Source organism: Dreissena polymorpha, chromosome 2, assembly GCF_020536995.1.
Source record: "Dreissena polymorpha isolate Duluth1 chromosome 2, UMN_Dpol_1.0, whole genome shotgun sequence".
Lineage (NCBI taxonomy): Eukaryota > Metazoa > Mollusca > Bivalvia > Myida > Dreissenidae > Dreissena > Dreissena polymorpha.
Genome location: NC_068356.1, coordinates 81,173,379 through 81,196,642, shown reverse-complemented (window position 1 = coordinate 81,196,642; position 23,264 = coordinate 81,173,379). Strand labels below are relative to the sequence as shown.

At 36.0% G+C, this 23,264-nt stretch overlaps 1 protein-coding gene across 3 annotated transcripts in view; it reads left to right on the top strand.

Annotated features, from left to right (window-relative positions):
• The window catches only part of LOC127867771 (neural cell adhesion molecule 1-like), a 119,661-nt gene that overhangs the window by 27,611 nt on the left and 68,786 nt on the right, over nucleotides 1-23,264 (top strand). For all 3 annotated transcript variants that reach the window (XM_052409155.1, XM_052409157.1, XM_052409156.1), the window contains exons 2-4: nucleotides 13,243-13,399; nucleotides 16,819-16,961; nucleotides 19,157-19,306. In XM_052409155.1, the coding sequence (XP_052265115.1) occupies nucleotides 13,243-13,399; nucleotides 16,819-16,961; nucleotides 19,157-19,306 (450 nt within the window). The remainder of the gene's footprint in view (nucleotides 1-13,242; nucleotides 13,400-16,818; nucleotides 16,962-19,156; nucleotides 19,307-23,264) is intronic.

Below are 23,264 nucleotides of genomic sequence, written 5' to 3'. Positions count from 1 at the left end.
CTGGTACTCCCCAACATGTGTAAGGTATTTAACCTGGGTCCTGAACAGGAGTTGGAATGCATGTTCCTTGAGAATAGGCTTCTGAGATAATGGTATTATCTTTAGGAAAGATCAAGGGGTCAGGAAAGGTACATGTACTTCTAAGGCTGCACAAGAAGACTGGCTGTGGGTAAAGATGTACTGTTTAAAGGACTTTGTCTTAGCCAAGGATTTAAAATTCAATTAAGTTCATACATGGTCTTCAAGTCAACCTTGTATTTCCTTCTGAATGTTTGGGGTGTCTTGTAAATATGAAGGAAAGCTGACTGCAGGAATCCCTTGTATAAAATACAGGGTGTCAAGACAAAGTTAACATGACATTTACTGCTCTCTGTGTGCATGTGATAAGCATTAATGAGATGATGAATTCAGTGCTGGGTTGTGGGTGTTCCCCAACTTATCACCTGGGCAATGTGACTGTCATAACATCAATCATGCCATGCACACCTGCACCACCTATGCTCGGCCTTGCACCAAAGCAGCATATAGTGTGAATCTTACAAAAATGTGACTGTTATTTATTATGCCCCCCTTCGAAGAAGAGGGGGTATATTGCTTTGCTCATGTCGGTCTGTCGGTCGGTCTGTCGGTCCGTCCACCAGGTGGTTGTCAGACATTAACTCAAAAACGCTTGGGCCTAGGATCATGAAACTTCATAGGTACATTGATCATGACTCGCAGATGACCCCTATTGATTTTGAGGTCACTAGGTCAAAGGTCAAGGTCACGGTGACCCGAAATAGTAAAATGGTTTTTGAATGATTACTCAAGAATGCATACGCCTAGGATCATGAAACTTCATGGGTAGATTGATCATGACTTGCAGATGACCCCTATTGATTTTGAGGTCACTAGGTCAAAGTTCAAGGTCACGGTGACCCGAAATAGTAAAATGGTTTCCGGATGATAACTCAAGAATGCATACGCCTAGGATCATGAAACTTCATGGGTAGATTGATCATAACTCGCAGATGACTCCTATTGATTTTGAGGTCACTAGGTCAAAGGTCAAGGTCACGGTGACCCGAAATAGTAAAATGGTTTTCGGATGATAACTTGAGAATGCATACGCCTAGGATCATGAAACTTCATAGGTAAATTGATCATGACTTGCAGATGACCCCTATTGATTTTGAGGTCACAAAGTCAAAGGTCAAGGTCACGGTGACCCGAAATAGTAAAATGATTTTCGGATGATAACTCAAGAACGCTTTTGCCTAGGATCATGACACTTCAAAGGTACATTGATCGTGACTCGCAGATGACCCCTATTGATTTTCAGGCCACTAGGTCAAAGGTCAAGGTCACAGTGACAAAAATCGTATTCACACAATGGCTGCCACTACAACGGACAGCCCATATGGGGGGCATGCATGTTTTACAAACAGCCCTTGTTGTTATTTATTGTTCTTTTATCAATAATTGTCCAGTTTCAGTTTCATACCTTCAAAATTTTTTAGAGAATATTTGTTGGATTCGATGGAATATCGATTTTATTTCACGAGTGATCATATAAAATAATATTTTCACGAGTGGCGCAGCCACGAGTGAAAATATGTATTTTTTTATGATCACGAGTGAATTAAAATCGATATTCCATCGAATCCAACAAATTTTCTTTTTATTTTATGCTTTTTTTCACCCTTAATTTACATTGTAAAAGAGTTTAACTGGATAATTTCGCTGTATTTATGACGTCATATCGTTGACAAAATGACGTCATTTCACAGTAAAACAGTGGAAAATATGGATATTTTTCACTGTTATTTTTCACTGTTTAAAACAGTGAAATACCAGTTTTATTTCACTGATATTTCTCTATAAACCACCGGAAAGCATAAAATAAATAATAATATACTGTAGTTTAATTTCATGGGAATATTACTGTTATTTGATTAACCTTGTTTTGTTTGTCAGAAAATCAGAGGATGTAGTTTCATGTATGCCCCACCATCTTACTGTCAAATTGCTAGGAACTGAGTATTTTGGATAATGCTTGTTTTATCACAAATAGGAGACATTTTGATAAAGACTGTGGGCTATATATTCATCAACCAATTCTTAGAGAAGTAAAAATAAAGAAAAATAATTCAACTTTTGAATAGATATTTTAGACTTTAAGACTATTTCGTCTGAGGATTGATTCATACTGGCCCTGCTCAGCCATTGCATTGATGTGCATCAGAAGTGCATAGCATGAATCCTAACAGAATGCCCTGTTATAAAGATGCTTGTTTTATCAACACTTGCAGATGGCAAGTTTATAATGCCTCATTTGTTTCCTGACCTGTGGCTGTTTAAATAGCATTTGCAGACAAATAATCAGGAATTATTAATAATGTTGTTTTTTTGGCATGTGAGATACCATTAGATAATTTTGTTTGAAAAGAGAATGTCTTCATTCATTGGCAAAGAAAAGACTTAAAGTTATTTAGTGTTATATAAACATTGGCTATATTATATAAATCATTGCTACATGTTTTTGTGTTCCGAAAGCTAATAGTATCATTTTGAAAAGAGAGTCCATTTGCTATGCCAGTACAGTATTTCGTATTAAGTGTTCAATAAACAAATTGCTTAGTAAGGTACATGTATTATCTTCACAATATTTTCTAGTACTTCTGTGAAAGGAATACATGTGTCTATCACAATAATGCTTTCCACTTTATTTCCTTAGGTGTTATTCACACATCTGCAACTGGCATTGTTTCTCAAGTTCCCATATCTATATTAATTGACTTAGGATGAATCATTTTATGTTTGAAGAGTCTGTGTCCAACAATTTCCAAAGTCCAAACTTTACAAAGATTTGTTTTAACCTAGAATGAGGCATGTCTGTTTTAAAAACAGTTTGTGTTTAAAAAAAACAACAGAAATAACATAAAATAGTGTTGTTTTTTTAGAGATCATATCCATTTATTTGCTTCTGAATATTAGTTGTAAGCAATCAATTATGAAAGTTTGCAAATAGCACTGATAAAAACAGATTCTGTTATCGATTGTTGAAAAGTTCCTTTGATTGAGTACTGGTTGATTTTTCTCAGGGTATTTATTATTAATATGGCTGAAAGTCTGGTGCTCTCAAGGGCCATTGATACATTGATTGTGCTGAAAATTCCATGACAAGCTGTTTAACTTCTACTGAAATTCACATTATTATATTACTTCTTAAAAAAGCAGTACTTAAAGCGGGTATATACGATTTTTTATATGTGTTCAATTGTAATATATTGATAAAATATGTTACAATAACACAAAATAGGCAAGAAAAATTATACATTAAAGCCGAATTTCATAAAATGCAGCAAAGACAAATTAGCGCCCCGAGCCGATAATGACGTCCATATTTTCCTACAATAACCGAAGCATTTGTCTTTGTATTAGGATCGGAGATAGTGTTCGTGTGTCGTATGAATAGATATCGTTGCAGCAATTCAAATAAACCGTTAAACTAAGTTTAGATGCACATCGTACATGTATGGTATACATGCTGGCGAATTCGGCTGTACAGCCGTTTTCAATTTCAGAATTAAATATCTGGCTTATTTCGCATTTTCCAACACATGTTCTTCTTAACTTTTATTTTAATTTATATTGAAATATATATATAATTAGTTTTTTACACAGTTTATATAAATTCATAAATATTTGACAAAATCGTATATACCCGCTTTAATTTTTACATTGCTGTATTTTTTTAAAGTTATACATGTAGATTGATCTCAGTAGCGGTTTTTAATAAGTTCAATAGAAGTATATCAATTGAAAGCACTATCGGATTTTTTCATGCCTTTTAAGGTCAAATATGACAAACACCTTGAACTGCAATCGAATGTCTCTGAAATGGTTTGCATTTTTTAATGGCTTAAGTCAAATCCTGTGGTTGCTTAACGGTCAATTAAGTAGCTTTCTAATTAATGTCCAAGTTCATGTCATAATACAAATTTGTGTAAAAACATGCAAAATGCTATAACCAAGTGTTGACCCAATTTATTTTCATTCTGTTGGTGTACAGCTACTTTAAAGTCCCTGGTCATAGCTATATATATGGGCAAAATTGTAAGAAAACATGTTTTTATTGAGGATATCACCGAAAATCCGGTAGAAATCGGTTGAAAACAAACAATATAGCGATTTTTATTTTGGGGTCGAGCACGGTAAAGTACGAAAACGACCTAAATAATATTTATGATTCGACACATTAATTCAACCCTAAACAAACGAAATTGCGGATACTGGCGAATTGAGCGGAGAGAAGGTAAGAACAAATGCAAATACATCTGTTAGATACAGTAACTGAGTTGCAACGCTACGTTTTTGCTAAATCTATGTATTTATCTTCCATATGCTAATAATGTTTAGCGAAAGCTAAATATAGATATAATTTGCATAACTCGCGCCGCTGCAATGATTTTCGCCTATTGCATGTATTTATGATCATTTATATATTTTTTTATTGATTCAAAACCGATTTTTACCAGGTTTTCGATGTCAACTTTGATAAAAAATATATTTCAATGAATTTATGTAAAGTTTATTTCTCGCTATACGATTTATATGCAAAACAACGATCTATTCCTGGCGAATTGAGCGGAGAGAAGGTAAGAACAAATGCAAATACATCTGTTAGATACGGTAACTGAGTTGCAACGCTACGTTTTTGCTAAATCTATGTGTTTATCTTCCATATGCTAATAATGTTTAGCGAAAGCTAAATATAGATATAATTTGCATAACTCGCGCCGCTGCAATGATTTTCGCCTATTGCATGTATTTATGATCATTTATATATTTTTTTATTGATTCAAAACCGATTTTGACCAGGTTTTTGATGTCAACTTTGATAAAAAATATATTTCAATGAATTTATGTAAAGTTTATTTCTCGCTATACGATTTATATGCAAAACAACGATCTATTCCGCGAACTGGGACTTTAAGGTCTTTATTTGTTGTCAGTGTCTGCTGGGGTATTGTTTGTCATTTAAGGTCTATATTTGTTGTCAGTGTCTGCTGGGGTATTGTTTGTCATTTGAGCCTTGCTCTGGGTAAATGGGGTCCAGAGCTCCAGATAAGGAGTAAGTTTAAAGGGTATTTTACCCCCTGATATTATTGTTAAAGCGTATTTTAATCCTTTGTTTCAGCCATAAAGCGTATTTAGGTATATTGAGGGGTATTTTCCATTTCCATAGAAAACTGACATTTATAATGCATGCATGCATGTTTAATCTAGAAAATCAAATGTCATTATTTGTTCTTAATATTAATAAATGCAAACAATGAATTTAAAATGATGATATGAACAGACTTTCTTCAAAATATTCCCGCAGAAGCCGCTCGTCGCTTAAAACTTCCCTATTTGATCCACAAACATGATGGGCCGCCATTTTCATTACAAGCTTATTTTGATTGACTTACTTTTGATTCAAACGTTTACTTACACTAAAAACTCAACTAGATTTTTGGTGAAACTGGTTACACACTTTAATCGATTAAAATTCCGTACCAAGATTTGTATTGCGCAATGTTATGTACTGGGCCGATTTTTAATGCGTTTTTGTTAATTTTTCAATGCGTAAATATGCAGATTCGCATCTTATCTGGAGCTCTTATGTGTAAAGTTTCATCCCAGTTTAGCCTGTGCAGTCCCCTCAGACTTTCCAGGGACGACACTTCCTGCTGAAATTAGATTTTGGCTAAGAAAATACTTCCTTTAAACAAAAAATACCATAAAAGCAGAAAGTGTCATCAATGATAAGTTTGTATGGACTCTTTACTCACATCCATTAAGGCCCCGTTTTCCCAGAGCGAGGCATATTTGCTTGATTCTGGTAACAAATTGGTATCCATAACTCTTCATTGTTTCTACGAAATTCTTAGTTTCCTGGTCTGATTAATGGTCAGAATTGCCAGTAATGAGAAGCAGCAATTAACCAGTCTGGTGGAATGTGGCGCCTTGTTTATGTAGTTGTGTTTTAATGCATGTAGCAACTGATGTAAGGAAATGGACAAGTAATTATGTACTATGTGATGTTTTTATGCCCCCCCCCCCCTCTCCCGGATCGCATGATCGGGGGTATATCGTTTTTGGCCTGTCTGTCTGTCTGTCAGCGTATGTGTCTGTCTGTCTGTCATTCTATGTGTCCCAAAACTTTAACCTTGGTCATAACTTTTGCAATGTTGATGATAGCAACTTGATATTTGGCATGCATGCGTATCTCATGGAGCTGCACATTTTGAGTGGTGAAAGGTCAAGGTCATCCTTCAAGGTCAAAGGTCAATAAAAAAAATCAAAGCGGCACATTAGGGTGCATTGTGTTTCTGACAAACACATCTATTGTTGGAATTGTTTATCACTTTCCCCCATAAGAAGCAAAGTGAAAATGGCTTTTGCAACCAGCATAAAACCAGAACAGCCTGCGAGTGAGTGCTGTTTGCTGCTCATCAGTAACTAAGGGTTGGAAATGAAGCCTTTAAAACTTGAATTAAGTAAGAAAGGTATTTAATTAAATGTCAGTTTCTAAGCAACTACGAATGTGTCAAAAAAATATCTACCCGGTATGTGGCAGTCAGAGGACAGTCATGGTCTCTTTTACATACATGTACACAGAACACAGGTTGGGTCTGACATTTTGCATATACAATGTTTATTGCATTATAAAATAAATCTTTTTTTTAATTGAATAAATAAAATAAAATTAAAGTTGCTCAGTTACAGGATACTCTTTCTCTCCAATTATCTTCTGGATTGAAATTTTATTATTCACCCACAAACGAAGTTTAGGGGGGTATATAGGAGTGAACTTGTCTGTTGGTCTGTCTGTCAGTCGGTCCGTATTTAGTGTCCGCTATTTAATTCAAATAGTTTTCATCCGATCTTCACCAAACTTGGTCAGATGTTGTATCTCGATGATGTCTACGGCAAATTCGAATATGGGTCATGCCACCTCAAAAACTAGGTCATGGGGTCACTAAGTGCGTTTTAAACATTGAGCACGGTGTCCACTCTCTAATTCAAGTAGTTTTCATCCGAGCTTCACCAAACTTGGTCAGAAGTTGTATCAAGATAATGTCAAGGCCAAGTTTGAACATGGGTCATGGCAGGTCAAAAACTAGGTCACCGCATCACTTTTAGTGCGTTTTAAACATTGAGCATGGTGTCCGCTCCCTTATTTAAGTAGTTTTCATGCGATCTTCACCAAACTTGTTCAGAAGTGGTATCAAGATGATGTCTACAGTACACTCCACGCGTTTTCCTCAATTTCCCTCCATATGCCACGTGCAGTAACGCCGAGGGAGATTAAGAAAATTTCGCGATACGCAGCGTTTGTATGATTTCGGCGGCCCTCGGCGTTGGCAACACGGGGAAACTCCGTGTTTTACGAGATAACGATCAATTTAACTTTGTTTTACTTCCTGATTTTCAAATAAAATTACATTTATTACAAGTACATATATATATTTAGTTATATATATATATAATATACCATTAAAAAAAATTACGACAAACAAAACGTCGTCTTTAAACTGATACTTACCAATTAATATATTCACATTTTGCAACATTGTTTTTATTTTGATAATTTAATCCAAAGTTTTCATGTAAGCAGGTGTTTTTTCTATACTGAACATGTAAACAAATGACCAAGGACCCTAAAAGTCTCGCAAATCTGTGTGAATTAATAGTTTGACGTTATCAAAGGAAAGCCGCTTACTGTCTGAAGGCATAACTTACTCAGGTAAACACGTTCAACGAATGCATAAGGAATGGTTTTAATTGTCGGAACAAAGTCGATTCTCTGCTCACTTATGCATTTATTTTCTCTTTGTAGGTAGGTTATTCCATTGATTGCTAAAAGAAGGTGGTAACTATTGAGTTGATAGTTGCATTAAATATTCACAGTTGTATTCTAATTGCGTCGACATTCAAAACAATCTTTATCAGTAATCAGGGATCATATTTTTCCACAACATCAATTGGTCTGGATTTAAAATGGGGGGGGGAGTATTCTAAAATTTTCATCCGAATATCCATACATGTCAAATTGTTCCGGTCCGAATCGGGACATTCCATACAAAATTGTCAGGAAATTTGACCAAAAAGCAGGATACCTAAAGCGATCAATCATTCCACCTTTACTTTAGTCAGTATATTACTTACAAAAACTATATTTTTCTGCCCAATTTTGACGATACATGTGTTTTAAAAATTTGTGAACACAGCGTTCTTCATAAACTGAATTGTGGGGATTCCCCGGATGTCTCGCTTTGACATCCAATCGGTACAGGGATATCCCCGTGAACATATGTAAATTGTGTGATGCGAGGTGCACATTACTAATTCAACCAATCGTCAATTAACTCTAAATTTAGATTGATGAAATTTGTTACAAATTATTTTCTGCAAAATCAGTCGAAAACGAAAGTTAATTTATGTGAAACATCAATGCGTATTGGTCAGCATCCAATTTGTTTGATGTACAAAATCGGTGTTTTGACAGGTTTTATAACCGTAGGTGATATAATACACAGAATAAAAGTGCCATTGGCGTTTATTTCTGTATGATACATCTTTCGAGAGACCCCTATCATAAAAACACTGGGTGTGAATGCCTGATAAAATCAATAATTTGCCGATAAATCGCAGATAAGGTGTCAAAAACAACACTGGTGCACTCGAGTAGCAGAAGCGGGTTGTTAATTGGGGGCAATAAAGGGATAAGCGATGGTAAGTTTTAGCCAGACAGAGCTTGAATAGCGAATTTTATTGGGAACTTATAGACTTTACATCGTTTTTTACGTATGTCGGGACAGAATCGGACCGACTGTTTGGGATTTTCAATTGGTCTTTCATAACCCCGATCGGTCTAGGACCGACAAAACCGAAAAAATATGATCCCTGCCAGTAATTATGGACCAAATCGGCAAGAGTGACATTCACAGATGTTAATTCCTTTTGTCAAAACACCGCAGACAGCAGTCTACACAATAGGTCAGTAGACAAGCTTTGCGTGTTTTCATAACGTCAAACACTTAATCCAGTTCCGCCCAGATGTCTTCTTTAATCAGTTTACAGTACAATTACTGTTAAAATAATTACTCTACTAAAATACCGTAACGATAAAGATTAGGCGTGTTCCATTTGAAATTATTTTGGAGGAAATATCAACTTATTCGCGATAGAATTTTGTTAAAAAATACCAAAGAAACTTTTAACCGAAATCAACAGAATTAAGTGTTCTCTGCGCTAAAAAGTTTGTATCAAAAAATCAATACACGCACGCTTTGCAGGAGTATACCTTGACCTTGTACATTGCAGCATAATTTTTCGCGTGCTTTTGTCGGGAAATATACATGATGAGTTGATGACTGTATATTGGAAGCATTTGTAAACATCGTGTTAACATTAAAAATCGTAGTGTGTTTCGGATTACTAATTATTATTCTCATTTGGAAATTTTACGGAACATTTATCCTTGTGTTATATGTGTTATGATTTAAATATTAATTTGTCAAAACGCTTGACATGTCGTATATTCATTCATATTGTAGAGGTTCCTGTGAATTAAAAAAAATAATTTGTATACGTATTAATTTTCTATACAATTATCTTTATTTTTATACAGTATTTAAACAAGTTTTAATAACAATGTTTTTATTTTTTGGCATGCCCAGTAGCACACTGCTAACGCGGTGTTGCGCGGCGGTCGCTGATAAGAACGGAAATGGTCTGCATTTACTGACTAGGCTAAAGTAATACACGCCGCGGGTATTAGCGAACTCGGCGGAACGCTGCGTTTTATCTCGCTTTCAAACTCCGCGTAAACACTCGCTAGCAGGAAAAAAACTGCTGAGTGAGCGCGTTTTTTGGGGAAAACGCGTGGAGTGTACTGTAGGTCGAGTTTGAATATGGGTCATGCTGTGTCAAAAACTAGGTCACGGGGTCACTTTGTGTGTTTTAAACATTGAGCATGTTGTCCGCTCTCTTATTTAAGTAGTTTTCATCCAATATCTTCACCAAACTTGGTCAGAAGTTTAATCTAGATGATCTCTACGCCAGATATGAACATGGGCCATGTCGGGCCAAAAACTAGGTCACCGAGTCACTTAGTGCATTTTTTAGCTCATCTATTTTTTGGGAAAAAAAAGAGCTATTGTCATCACCTTGGCGTCTGCGTCGGCGTTGGCGTCCGGTTAAGTTTTGCGTTTAGGTTCATTTTTCTCAGAAAGTATCAAAACAATTGCATTCAAACTTGGTACACTTACTTACTATCATGAGGGGACTGGGCAGGCAAAGTTAGATAACTCTGGCGTGCATTTTGACAGAATTATGTGCCCTTTTTATACTTAGAAAATTGAAAATTTTGGTTAAGTTTTGTGTTTAGGTCCATTTTATTCCTTAAGTATCAAAGCTATTGCTTTCATACTTGCAACACTTACTAACTATCATAAGGGGACTGTGCAGGCAAAGTTATGTAACTCTGACTTGCATTTTGACAGAATTATGTGCCCTTTTTATACTTAGAAAATTGAAAATTTGGTTAAGTTTTGTGTTTAGGTCCACTTTATTCCTACAGTATCAAAACTATTGCTTTCATACTTGCAACACTTATTAACTATCATAAGGGGACTGTGCAGGCAAAGTTATGTAACTCTGACTGGCATTTGGACGGAATTATGGGCCCTTTTTATACTTAGAAAATTGAAAATTTGGTTAAGTTTTGTGTTTTGGTCCACTTTACCCCTAAAGTATCATAGATATTGCTTTCATACTTGGAACACTCGCAAACTATCATAAGGGGACAGTAAAAGGACAAGTTGCAGAACGGTTGTCATTTTTATGGAATTATGGCCCTTTTTTGACTTAGTAACTTTGAATATATGGTTAAATTGTGTTTCGATCCACTTTACTTCTAAAGTATCAAGGCTATTGCTTTCGAACTTCAAATACTTTCATGCTATCATGAGGTTACTGTACCTGACAAGTTGAATTTTACCTTGACCTTTGAATGACCTTGACTCTCAAGGTCAAATTATTAAATTTTGCTAAAATTGCCATAACTTCTTTATTTATGATTAGATTTGATTGATACTTTGACAAAGCAACTCTTACCTGACATACCACAATAGACTCCACCCAAACCATCCCCCCAGCCCTCCTCCCTCCCCCCCCCATTTTTTTTTTTTTTTTAAGATCATCTCACAAATGACCACCACACCCTCACACTATACCTCACCCCACCCACCCCCCCCCCCAATAATTTTTTTTAACGGATAAAAAACAATTTTTATTTTTTTTAATTTTATTTTTCAAATACCGTCCAACCGTCGCACCCAAGAATCCCCTCCCCCTGAATTTTGTTTTTTTATTTTGTTTGCATTTTTTTGGCATTTTTGGAAGATAATGTTATAAATGACCACACCCCCACACTATACACCCCTCTTCACTCCACCCCTCCCTCCTTTGTGATTGAAATTGAGAGTCCCTTCACCTTTAAAAAGAAAAAAAGATGAGCGGTCTGCACCCGCAAGGCGGTGCTCTTGTAAACATTCAGCATGGTGTCCGTTCTCTAATTCAAGAAGTTTTCATCCGATCTTCACCAAAATTGGCCAGAAGTTTTATCTAGATGATCTTAAGGCCAAGTTCAAACATGGGCCATGCCGGATCAAAAACTAGGTCACAAGGTCACTATTGTCCACTCTCTATTTCAAGTAGTTTTCATCCGATCTTAACCACACTTGGTCAGAAGTTGTATATAGATGTTGTGTAGGTCAACTTTGAATATGGGCCATTTCAGGTCAAAAACTTGGTCACGGGGTCACTTAGTGCGTTTTAAACATTGAGCATGGTGTCAACTGTTTTTTGTGAAGACAACATGCAAAATATTCTGTGTCAATGCGGCATGTGGGGGTATTCGTCATGTCTGTGACAAAGCTCTAGTTTTATTATGTCCCAATAAGGTGGCATTTGGCAGTGGCACTGTCAGTCTGGGAATCTGGCTGACCTTCAGTCTGAAAACTCCTGTCACCCATAATTTTGTGTACTTGCAACAATTTGGTTGCCATCGCAAAGGGTCAAAAGAACATTTTTCAGCATTTTGAACTTAACAGTGACAGCAATAATTGTTGTTTATATGGTAGAAACACCTTTTGATTGTTTGCCTTTTATCTGAAAGAATTAACATTTGCTCGAGTAACAATTGGGAAGAAACCACTGTCAGTAGCAGAATAATATAGCCTCCCTTTGGGGAAATTGGATGTAATGGATATAGTGTCCGCCCAGCGATCAGGAGGTCACGGGTTCGATCCACACTCGGGGAGCGTTCTCTAGATCTTCCGGAAAGACACCAAGTACTGGTTTTAGGCCCAGGACACAGACTCGAGAGTGTTTCTATAAGCCTGAGGCTTTCGATGCAATATAGCTTTAATTAATAGGTTTAAACTTAAACTAAACCGGGCTTCATGCATGTGTGTAAAGTGCAATAAAGGACGACACTTCCCAATTATATGGAACCACTTCTTTAGAATTTTTAGTTTAAAGGAAGTTTCTTCTGAACAGAAAATTAATCTTGGTGGAAAGTGTCTTCCCAGGTTAGCCTAAGTGGACTGCAAAGGCTAATCTGGGACGACACAATGCAAATGTGTATAGCCCAGTAGTGTACTGCAAAGGCTAATCTGGGACGACACAATGCAAATGTGTTTAGCCCAGTAGTGTACTGCAAAGGCTCCTCTGGGACGACACAATGCAAATGTGTATAGCCCAGTAGTGTACTGCAAAGGCTCCTCTGGGACGACACAATGCAAATGTGTTTAGCCCAGTAGTGTACTGCAAAGGCTCCTCTGGGACGACACAATCCAAATGTGTTTAGCCCAGTAGTGGACTGCAAAGGCTCCTCTGGGACGACACAATGCAAATGTGTTTAGCCCAGTTTTCAGGCTCCTCTGGGACGACACAATGCAAATGTGTTTAGCCCAGTTTTCAGGCTCCTCTGGGACGACACAATGCAAATGTGTTTAGCCCAGTTTTCAGGCTCCTCTGGGACGACACAATGCTAATGTGTTTAGCCCAGTAGTGGACTGCAAAGGCTAATCTGGGATGACACAATGCAAATGTGTTTAGCCCAGTTTTCCCAGAGTGGGACTCAATTTTGTTATTTTATATTTTTGTTGACAAACATTAAATGTAGTTTTTGACTCTTTTCAGACATTGATTTTGGACCATATGGTGCAGAAGAATCAGTGAAGACCGAGACCAACTTCTTTGTAACATGTAAATTAAACAGTTCCATGCCGAGTGCAAATATGGCGACGTATAAATGGTTCAAAGTGGATAATACTGAGGTGACGTCAAGAGATTCCATGTATGTATAAATAAGTAAATTACACATTTTAATAATTTAATTTTTAGCTCCACTTTTCGAAAAAAAAAGAGAGCTATACTACTCGCCCGGCGTTGGCTTAGGTGTCGGCGTTGGTTAAAGTGTTTATGCCCCCGGTAGGGTGGCATATAGCAGTTGAACTGTCCGTCAGTCTGTCCATCCGTCCGAAAACTTTAATGGTCATAACTTTTTCAATATTTAACATAGCAACTTGATATTTGGCATTCATGTGCATCTCATGGAGCTGCACATATTTTAGTGGTGAAAGGTGAAGGTCAATGTCATACTTCAAGGTAAAATGTCTAATATATGGTGTCTGTCCGTCTGTCTGAAAACTTTTACATTGGCCATAACTTTTTCACTATTGAAGATAGCAACTTGATCCTGGAGCTGAACATTTTGAGTGGTGAAAGGTGAAGGTCAAGGTTATTCTTTAAGGTCTCATGTCAAATATTCCGTCCAAAAACTTTAACATTGGCCATAACTTTTTCACTATTGAAGATAGAAACTTGATATTTGGCATGCATGTGTATCTCCTGGAGCTGAACATTTTGAGTGGTGAAAGGTGAAGGTCAAGGTCATTCTTCAAGGTCAAATGTCAAATATTCCGTCCGAAAACTTTAACATTGGCCATAACTTTTTCACTATTGCAGATAGCAACTTGATATTTCGCATGCATGTGAATCTAGTGGAGCTGAACATTTTGAGTGGTGAAAGGTGAAGGTCAAGGTCATCCTTCAAGGTCAAATGTAAAATATTCCCTCCATCCGAAAACTTTAACATTGGCCATTACTTTTTATATAATGAAGATAGCAACTTGATATATGGCATGCATGTGTATCTCCTGGAGCTGAACAATTTGAGTGGTTCAAGGTCAAGGTCATCCTTCAAAGTCAAAGGTAAAAAAAAATTCATTTCTCCATTCAATCTCTTGCTTACTTCTCACAGAGCTGCACATTTTGAGTGTGAAAGGTCAAGGTCATCCTTCAATGTCAAAGGTCAAATATATGGCTTCAAAGTGGCGCAATAGGGGGCATTGTGTTTCTGACAAACACATCTCTTGTTTATAAAGTCAAATAACTTTAACACTATCAAAGATAATTAACTCAAACTTGGAATAATTCTGCATGGCAACGAGAAAACTGTGTAGGTAAAGCTGCATAACTCTGTCAGCACTATTTAAAGAGTTATGCCCCTTTTTATACTTAGAAAATTGAAAATTTGGTTAAGTTTTGTGTTTGGGTCCACTTTATTCCTAAAGTATCATATCTATTGCTTTTATACTTGCAACACTTACTAACTATCATAAGGGGACTGTGCATGACAAGTTGCATAACTCTTGTTGGCATTTTGACGGAATAATGTCCCTATTTTGACTTAGTAACTTTGAATATATTGTTAAATTATGCGTTTAGATGCACTTTACTTCTAAAGTATCAAGTCTTTTGCTTTCAAACTTCAAATACTTTCTTACTATCATGAGAGTACCGTACCTGGCAAGTTGACCTTTGAATGACCTCTCAAGGTCAAATAAATAAATTTTGCTTAAATTGCCATAACTTCTTTATTTAGGATCAGATTTGATTCATACTTTGACAAAACAACACTTACCTGACATACAACAATTGACTCCACCCAAACCACCCCCACGCCCCACCCCAGAAATCCCCTCCCCCCCCCAATTTTTTTTTCAAATATCATCTTATAAAAGACCACAGCCCCACATTATTCCCCATCCCCCTACACAAAAAGATTTTTTTTTAAACATGTTTTAAAAAAACACACAAATATTGATTTTGATTATTTTATTTTTGAAAGACCGTCCAACCATCCCTCCCAAGCTATTGATATCAAACTTGAAATATTATCTTATTAGTTTGTTTTATGTCTTTTAAAATATACCTAAACTCAGAATCCTCTATAATGTACTACTTCTTTCAAACATAAGCAATCAATATGTTTCAATTATGATCCTCTTCCAGTTAGAATATGACTATATTACCTTGACCTTATTGAATATGAACAATTAACCCATGATGGCTTAATTACGTTATACTGTCAAGCACTCGAAAAGTCGAGGGCGCTGACTTCTGACAGCTCTAGCCTCTTGTTATTTTATAATTGCCTACCTTTAAGAAAGCAAACAGTTCAAGGTCTTATGGGAAAGCAGGTAAACTCCCCCGGATTTCATTCCCCCCCCCCCCCCCCCCCCCCCCCAATTTTTTTTTTTTTTTTTTTTTTAACTTTATATACATAAATTAACCTGATCCAGTGTAGAAAATAGAACATATTGCATAAATAAATAATCTGTTGCCTTGAATTTGTTTTAAAAACAGTAAAATATGTTAAATTGATTATTTAAGACATTTCCTTTTTTCCCCAAAATCGGGCGTTTCACGTGATTGTTTTCCCCCAAATCCGGCATTTTTTACCCCTAAAAAAAGGCCAGGCCCTTTCCCCAAAATCAGATAAAAAACTCTGACGTATCTAGGTGATAAAAGGTATACTGCGTCTTTTGTTAGTTTCTGTTACCAGGCTGAATATAGCAGATACATACCCCTAATAAGGACCTGAACATGAAACATGCCAAGACCTGCAGTGCTAGAATTTAAATACAATTTGTATTGTTGGCTCTGGCAAAATTATGTTTCTTTATCCTTTTTTTCAACGCGCAAACATAAGTTTTAACTTGCTATTTCATTTAATAATACAATTTATTAATACATGTACCAAACTCTTGTAAACTTTGTCCTTAAAGCCTTTTCAATAAAAAAAATGTATTTGCAATTATTGCATTATACACATAAATCATAAAATATTGTATAAAGGCACGAATAAGCACCAATTAAGGGAAAATATTTCCACAAGTGTTGACATGTGTAACAAAAAAAGGAAACTAAACGGTAAGTCATGTTTTTAGACATACTGACATAGACCATTTAAGCAACTTCATGTTGTCAATTTGCCCAGGTTGACTTTGGGTGGTTTATTCTTGGCTGTAGCTGGAATTTCTGGTGCCCCCTCCCCTACCCCCCCCCCCCCCCCCCCCCAAACATATATCAAACCTCCTTGTTCAAAATTCACTTCAATTTTTTTAATTAGAAAAAGTGATTTTGCAAATGAGAAATTTGACAGCTGATTGGAGGCCTGCTCATATCTATATGTGAGGTTGGTATTCATTGAAATTCTACAAAAATTACTCTTTATCACTGTGAAAAATCACTTGTTTGTAATAGGTCACCTTTTGTTTTGTTCTACTATTTGTTTGACATAAGTACTGCATCTCCTTAAATTGAAAGTCAGTTATGGGATTGTTTATCCAACATGCAAAGGGCAGACACTAAGAAAAGAAAATATTGGAGCCCTGACAAACAATTTCATGGCCTTTTGTTTGTTTCCAGTACCAGGGTGTATGTAGTGGATAGAAGCCCAGGACTTGAGTTGAACCTGGAACCAGTACAGGATGAGGATGCCGGACGTTACAGATGTGTGGCCTCTGTCGGGGGTCAGACCTATGAGCGCCAGTTGTTTTTAACAGTTAGAGGTAACCATGATGCTTATAATTAAAGAATACTATACTGATAGATTTTTCTGTTAAGCAGATTTGTTTCTTTTAAGTATGAAGATTTCTTCATAATAAGTTATAATTTTTGTGAACCCAGTAAAGCATGGAATGTTTTTTCCTCTCCTAAGTTGTTTCCAAAATAACACCTCTTCATGCTGTTTTAAAAATAATATTGTATGTATAATTTGACAGTGAAAAGTTTTATGAGAGGTTTGTATTCGGTAAAATTAACTTTAACAATGAACTGGCAATGTTAAGTTGATAACATGTACATGTATGACAACACCCATATTTCTTCAGTGATGATCCAGCATTGCCCAGAAATAGGCTGTTGTTAATGTTTTTTTCAGTCTTCATAATATTCTATTTTTCACCAGTAACTTAAATGAAAATGTTATAATTGTTTTATTAATTCATAAAAACATTCGCGTGTTCAAATGTGGCATGAATTATCATGTTATCATGGTTCTTCTGTTATTATAACTTTCTTTTGTCAAGCAGTGTCATAAATGAGTCTATTTTGTTAGGGATGATAACATTCAATAATTGTCAAAGAGAGCAACAAATGCTTCTGTTATGATTAGCCATGATAACATTGACTTATTGTCCAACAGTGCCGCAAATGATTCTGTTGTCAGTAGCCATCATGACATTCCATACGTCATTAGCCATAATAATATTCGGTAATTGTCCAACAGTGCCACAAATGATTCTGTTTTCATTAGCCACAATAACATTCGGTAATTTTCCAACAGTGCCATTAATGATTCTGTTGTCATTAGCCACAATAACATTTGTAAATGTCAAAACAGCCACAAATGATTCTGTTGTCATAAGCCACAATAATATTGGGTAATTGTCCAACAGTGCCACAAATGATTCTGTTTTCATTAGCCACAATAACATTCGGTAATTTTCCAACAGTGCCATTAATGATTCTGTTGTCATTAGCCACAATAACATTTGTAAATGTCAAAACAGCCACAAATGATTCTGTTGTCATAAGCCACAATAATATTGGGTAATTGTCCAAGAGTGCTGCAAATGATTCTGTTTTCATAATCCATGAACTTTACATGCATAAGTCTGAATAGACTATTTTGTTCTGTGCATGATAACATTAAGTTATCATGTCCAAACTGCTGCAAATTATTCTGTTTTCATTAGGTATGATAACATGAAATAAATGTCTATCAGTGTCTCATGATATGATGCTTTATTATATACCTGTTTAATGTTTTTTACAAAATACAGGTTGTATCAATCGTTGAAATAAAAAATCCCTTATTACGCTACTTGCTGTATCCAATTTCTGTATTACCATACTAGCCGGGCTACTTCGACCCATTTAATGACGTCTCATTACACGCACCGAAAATAGAAATATTTTATATTACGAAATATATTACTTAGTACATCGTTTGACGTCATTTTTGTGACGAAACACAATGGTTTTATCTAAACTCTCTGGAATTTAAGGACATGTTGGACGTGGTGTTTTTTAACAGTAAACTATTTGTTAAAAACATAGAACGAATTCAAAACGTATTTATGAGTGTGTGTTTATCATGCATAAATGAAAATTTTGACAGGAATACAATAAAATAGTGTGGTTTAAACTAAGTTTTGATAAAGACATGGAAGATAGTGGAAGTGCATATCGTTTCAACGTTTTTGTTATAAACAACGGATTAAAGGTTAAAGTTGTCAACTTAATTGTTATAAACATTGGATTAACGATGGCATTCAGGTAAGCGTTTCGGAAACCTGTGTTTTCCCGGTTCGAATATTTACACGTTAATTTACGTAAACTGTATTCATATGCGTCTTAAATAAACTATGGTGTACCAAACTTTAAGTCATTGTTTTGTCAGTTTTGTTAAAGTAAAAAATACAATTGTTAACTGTTTTCGTTAGTTGTTGTATATAATAAAAGAAATATTACGCTAGTCAATTGTTCCAAGAGTTTGTATCACTCTCGTGTCTTGTGCTATTTCGCATCACACTCAAGGCTCCGCCTCTCGTGATATGTCATCACACAAGCCACTCTAGTGATACAAACTCTTGGAACAATTGACTAGCGTAATATTCCGTAAATATTCAATGTTTTTCAGCTACAATTACAATGATTGTCAAACAGTATCTCAAATGATACTATATTCAATTTTTTTCAGCTACAATTACATTCAATGACTGTCTAACGGAGCAGTTTGGCGTGGTGGGACATCGTTCGGAGATCATGTGTTCAGCATCTGGGGGAGAGGGGACTTTGTCAACTGAGTGGCGCAAAGAAGGCGTTGTGGGAACACTGGTGACCAACAATGGTACAAATACTCAGATCAGATTCTGTGGCGTCTCATTTGGATCCAAACTGTTTGCAAAGGCCTTCAGTTCCAGCACTGAAAGAGTTATTAGGCAATTCCCCTTTACCGAACAACCACCAGTTTAAGCAGTCGGATAATTTTTATATCAATTAACTGAAGATATTATTTTAATGTGTCAATCAGTGGATATATAATTTCTGACTCTTTTCGATGCCCAATTATCCAATATTTTCATTATTTCCATTTTCAAAATCAGGCTTATATTGGTGATAAATGTGTTTGAGAATTCAAAAAATCCATTAATTAAGAAATCATAAAAAAATCCTTTTTCTGTTTTTCAGAAGTATTAGTCAGTGCCTTCCCCAGGAATTTTTTCAGGCGCCCCGGGGCCGATCGGGGGTGGGATCTGGAGGGGTGTCCCCTCCCGACGTTGATTTTTTTTTAATTTAACGTATCAATTCACGTTCTGTGGTGCGTTATAACTTAAAGAAAAACAGCGTCAAAAGACGTCATTTGGTGCGCTATGACTCTAAAAAAAAAACCAGTCATAAAAATATTTATTTTTTTATATTGTTTAATTGTTTTAAAACTTTTCCGCACAGATAGTAAAATCCCGACTCGAACGATTCCCCAATACATCCGTTTCAACCCGACTCTATTACTGTATACTTACTATTTTTCAAGTTTCTATTTATTACCCGATAATCCTGTTTTTCCGTTTTTATCAATCTCTTTCTGGTAAATATTTACGATAAAAGCTTTCAGTTATTTCATTAACACAAACCTTGCCATTTTTTAAGTGACTATTTATAGATTTGATGAAATATTGCCTCTGAATATGCGTCAATCCCCTGACCTGTTGTGTGCTTGTTAAAACGCTCAATACACGCCATTTGTATGCAATAGACGCGACGTTTTACATGCTGCATAATTTTCGCGCTCTTTTTAATTGACAAAAAGATTCGACACAAAATAAATTTGCACTGCTCATTTGAAGCAAAAATATTTAACGGTGCGGTTACATTTACATTCGGAAGTGTGTTTCGGATTAAAAACGCGTTAACATCGACTTACGGGAATGGGTTTCGGATTACAAATTTAATTATTCCCATTTGAGATTTCAACAAATATTAACCGTTGCGTTATAAATTCAACGATAATTTGTTTAAACACTTTACGAGTCGAATAAATGTTTTGACGGAATTATGCATGAAATTCACGTTGTCCACGAGGATCACGGCCGGTTGCCATCATCAGTCTTCTAACTATCGATTATCAGACGAAACATTTACAAGTGTGCGTAATTAATTCAACGAAAATTTGTTAAAGCGCATTACGTGTCGAATAAATGTCAGAAAAACGAGGTTAATCAGTTCTATAAATGGACATGTTGAAATATACATGTACTGGAATTAAATAAATTGTTATCACATAATTGTAACCGGGAGTCATTTGCACAACTAACTCGCTATAATAATTAATTGTTTACCACTTGCAATTAATTTCTCGTATTAATTATGAGTCATAGGTAACACTTGTTTACAGTAAAAAGGTGTGATGATGATGCCCTAAACCGTCTTTAATGTTCTGTACTGTACTAATTACCGGTTTATATTACTCAAATGGTACAACTTCTTACTAATCAAGCTGCGATAAACTCTTACTTCATGCCCGACGTCAATCAAAAATAATGGTCGATAGTTAACCCCGCCCTCATAAGAATTCGCGTAACCGATTGGACGATGAACTTCACAGTTTGACGACTGGAAAGTTACCAGATACATCCTTGTCAGCATTTAAATGACCGTGTAATGTGGCTAGAATAATCGATATGCGCGTCATGCTATTCTCTTATCAGTGGATTATCCATTACCCCATGTGGTGTTTATGGCGATTACTTGTGAAAGTAGGTACCGAGTGCTCTTTTAAAACAGCGAATATTGATACACTGAAAGGGAAACCTTGATTTTTTGGACAATCTCCACTTTCTTTTACTGAAGAATACACTGATCGGAAAATTTCAAGCGCCCCGGGGACTCTGATTTCGAAATTCAAGCGCCCCGGCAAGGGGCGCTTAAATGGCCTGGGGAAGACCCTGTTAGTAAAATGATCTTTAGAGCACTCTACTCTATCCAATATGGCAAATTTTGTGAGAAAACTCCCCCACCCACTCGTTTTGGGGCTATTTCCTGATAAAAATTAAGACTTTTTTTTTTGAAATTAGCCGTTTTTATTGCTTGAAGTTTTGTTCTTCGCTGGTGATCGACTTGCTGACATTTTGCACCGTTAAACAGTGTTCGGTACATGTGGTACTTAGGTTAACCACCACTAAAACAGCCCGTCCATCTCGGTAGTAATTATACGACATTTTATGAAATCCAAACATTACTTTTTATAATTTTTTTGTTTTTGAAGAAATGCATGAGAACTACTAAGTCTGCGTGAGACTGTTATTGCATGCCAAAAACCCTGAGACTCACGGCGAAACCCTGAGACTTGACAGGTATGATATCATAACTGACTTGGGCTAGCATCTGATGTCGCTCATTGGAGATATGCAGGGTTGCATCTAGAAAAACGTAGATAGGGGTTCTGGCCCCCCTCACTTTCAGGAATAGTAACCAAAATACCACACGAAAACTGTTTAACAGTGTATTGAAACTATCCTGAACTTGTCAGTTCATAAAAATTGAAGAAATAAATTCAAAAATATAGTTAACTGTAGAACTTTTAAACTGTTTTAAACTTTTAATATACACTGGTTAGAAAAGACGATTCTGCATTTGCGTCTGCACTATTTGAGACATCCACCGATCGCAAACCTAACATTTGGTCATTTTGTGAGCTTACATTATTCTGTCCGCTTTCTTTTCTACAGAATTGTGTTAGCATCTGTTGCTTCGACTTTACTTTTTCGTTCAAAGCATCCATTTTTCCCGGAATCTGCAACCCACTTTCTAAATCGGTCCTTCTAGTAGCACAGCGACCGTAAAGGGAAGTTACTCTTATCTACTTTTTTTGCCAATCAAAATCGCTGTTTCTTGGGAAATTAGTTTATAGTGGCAATGTCAATAATGCCATAACTCTGCCCATCCTATTAAATCACAAAGGCTTTCACGGCATGCTTCAGTGATGCAGTTATCAGGTAAATCACCAAGTAACCCAAATGTTCGAAAAAGTCTGGTCACAGTGTAAAGCGTGAAAAAATTAAGACATTAGCCATGTGGATTATCGACCTAGGCGGTTGTCATCCCCTGGGGCCTTAACGGTAAGGGTGTTATCTGTGTAATCTTATAGATTGCTATTTATACGGCCTCAAAACAGGCATTTAGATTTGTGCATTTTAAAAGCATAAGGTCTATTTTTTTCAATCGCCAATTTCATGAAAATCTGATTTTTAATCGCCAGCCAGGAATTGTAATCGCCAATGACGATTTCGGCGATCGGTAATGCTAACGTAGAATTTGGATTATTGTCAGTTAACTCACAACAGAGAAAATAAACCGCTATTTTCCAACAACAGGTCCATAAACTGAACGTTAAAAAGCAATGACCATAGTAACAAATGATGTCTAAAAGACATGTATTGTAAATGATGCATTTTAATTTTAACCCTTTAGCATGTCTTTTCTAACTTAATCCTGTTGGGTTGCGATTTTTATTTCATTTATTAATTATCATATTAATGCTTGAAAAGGGCAACATAAAAAACAGTTGCATGATAGAAGCCAGGCTGCAAGGATGGGGGAATCCTTGCCTTTTCTTGCTAAATCTAGTATGATCTTTCCAAGACATTATGTACATAAATTTAAAAACGAACCTGATCCCAAACCAAAATTTTAACAAAAATTCCCAATTTCCAAAAAAAAAATTTAAAAAAAATATTATTTTTTTTAGAAAGAAGTGTCTTTTGACTTATGATTATTAGTTTATTTATGTTCCAACTCGTCTAGCTGAT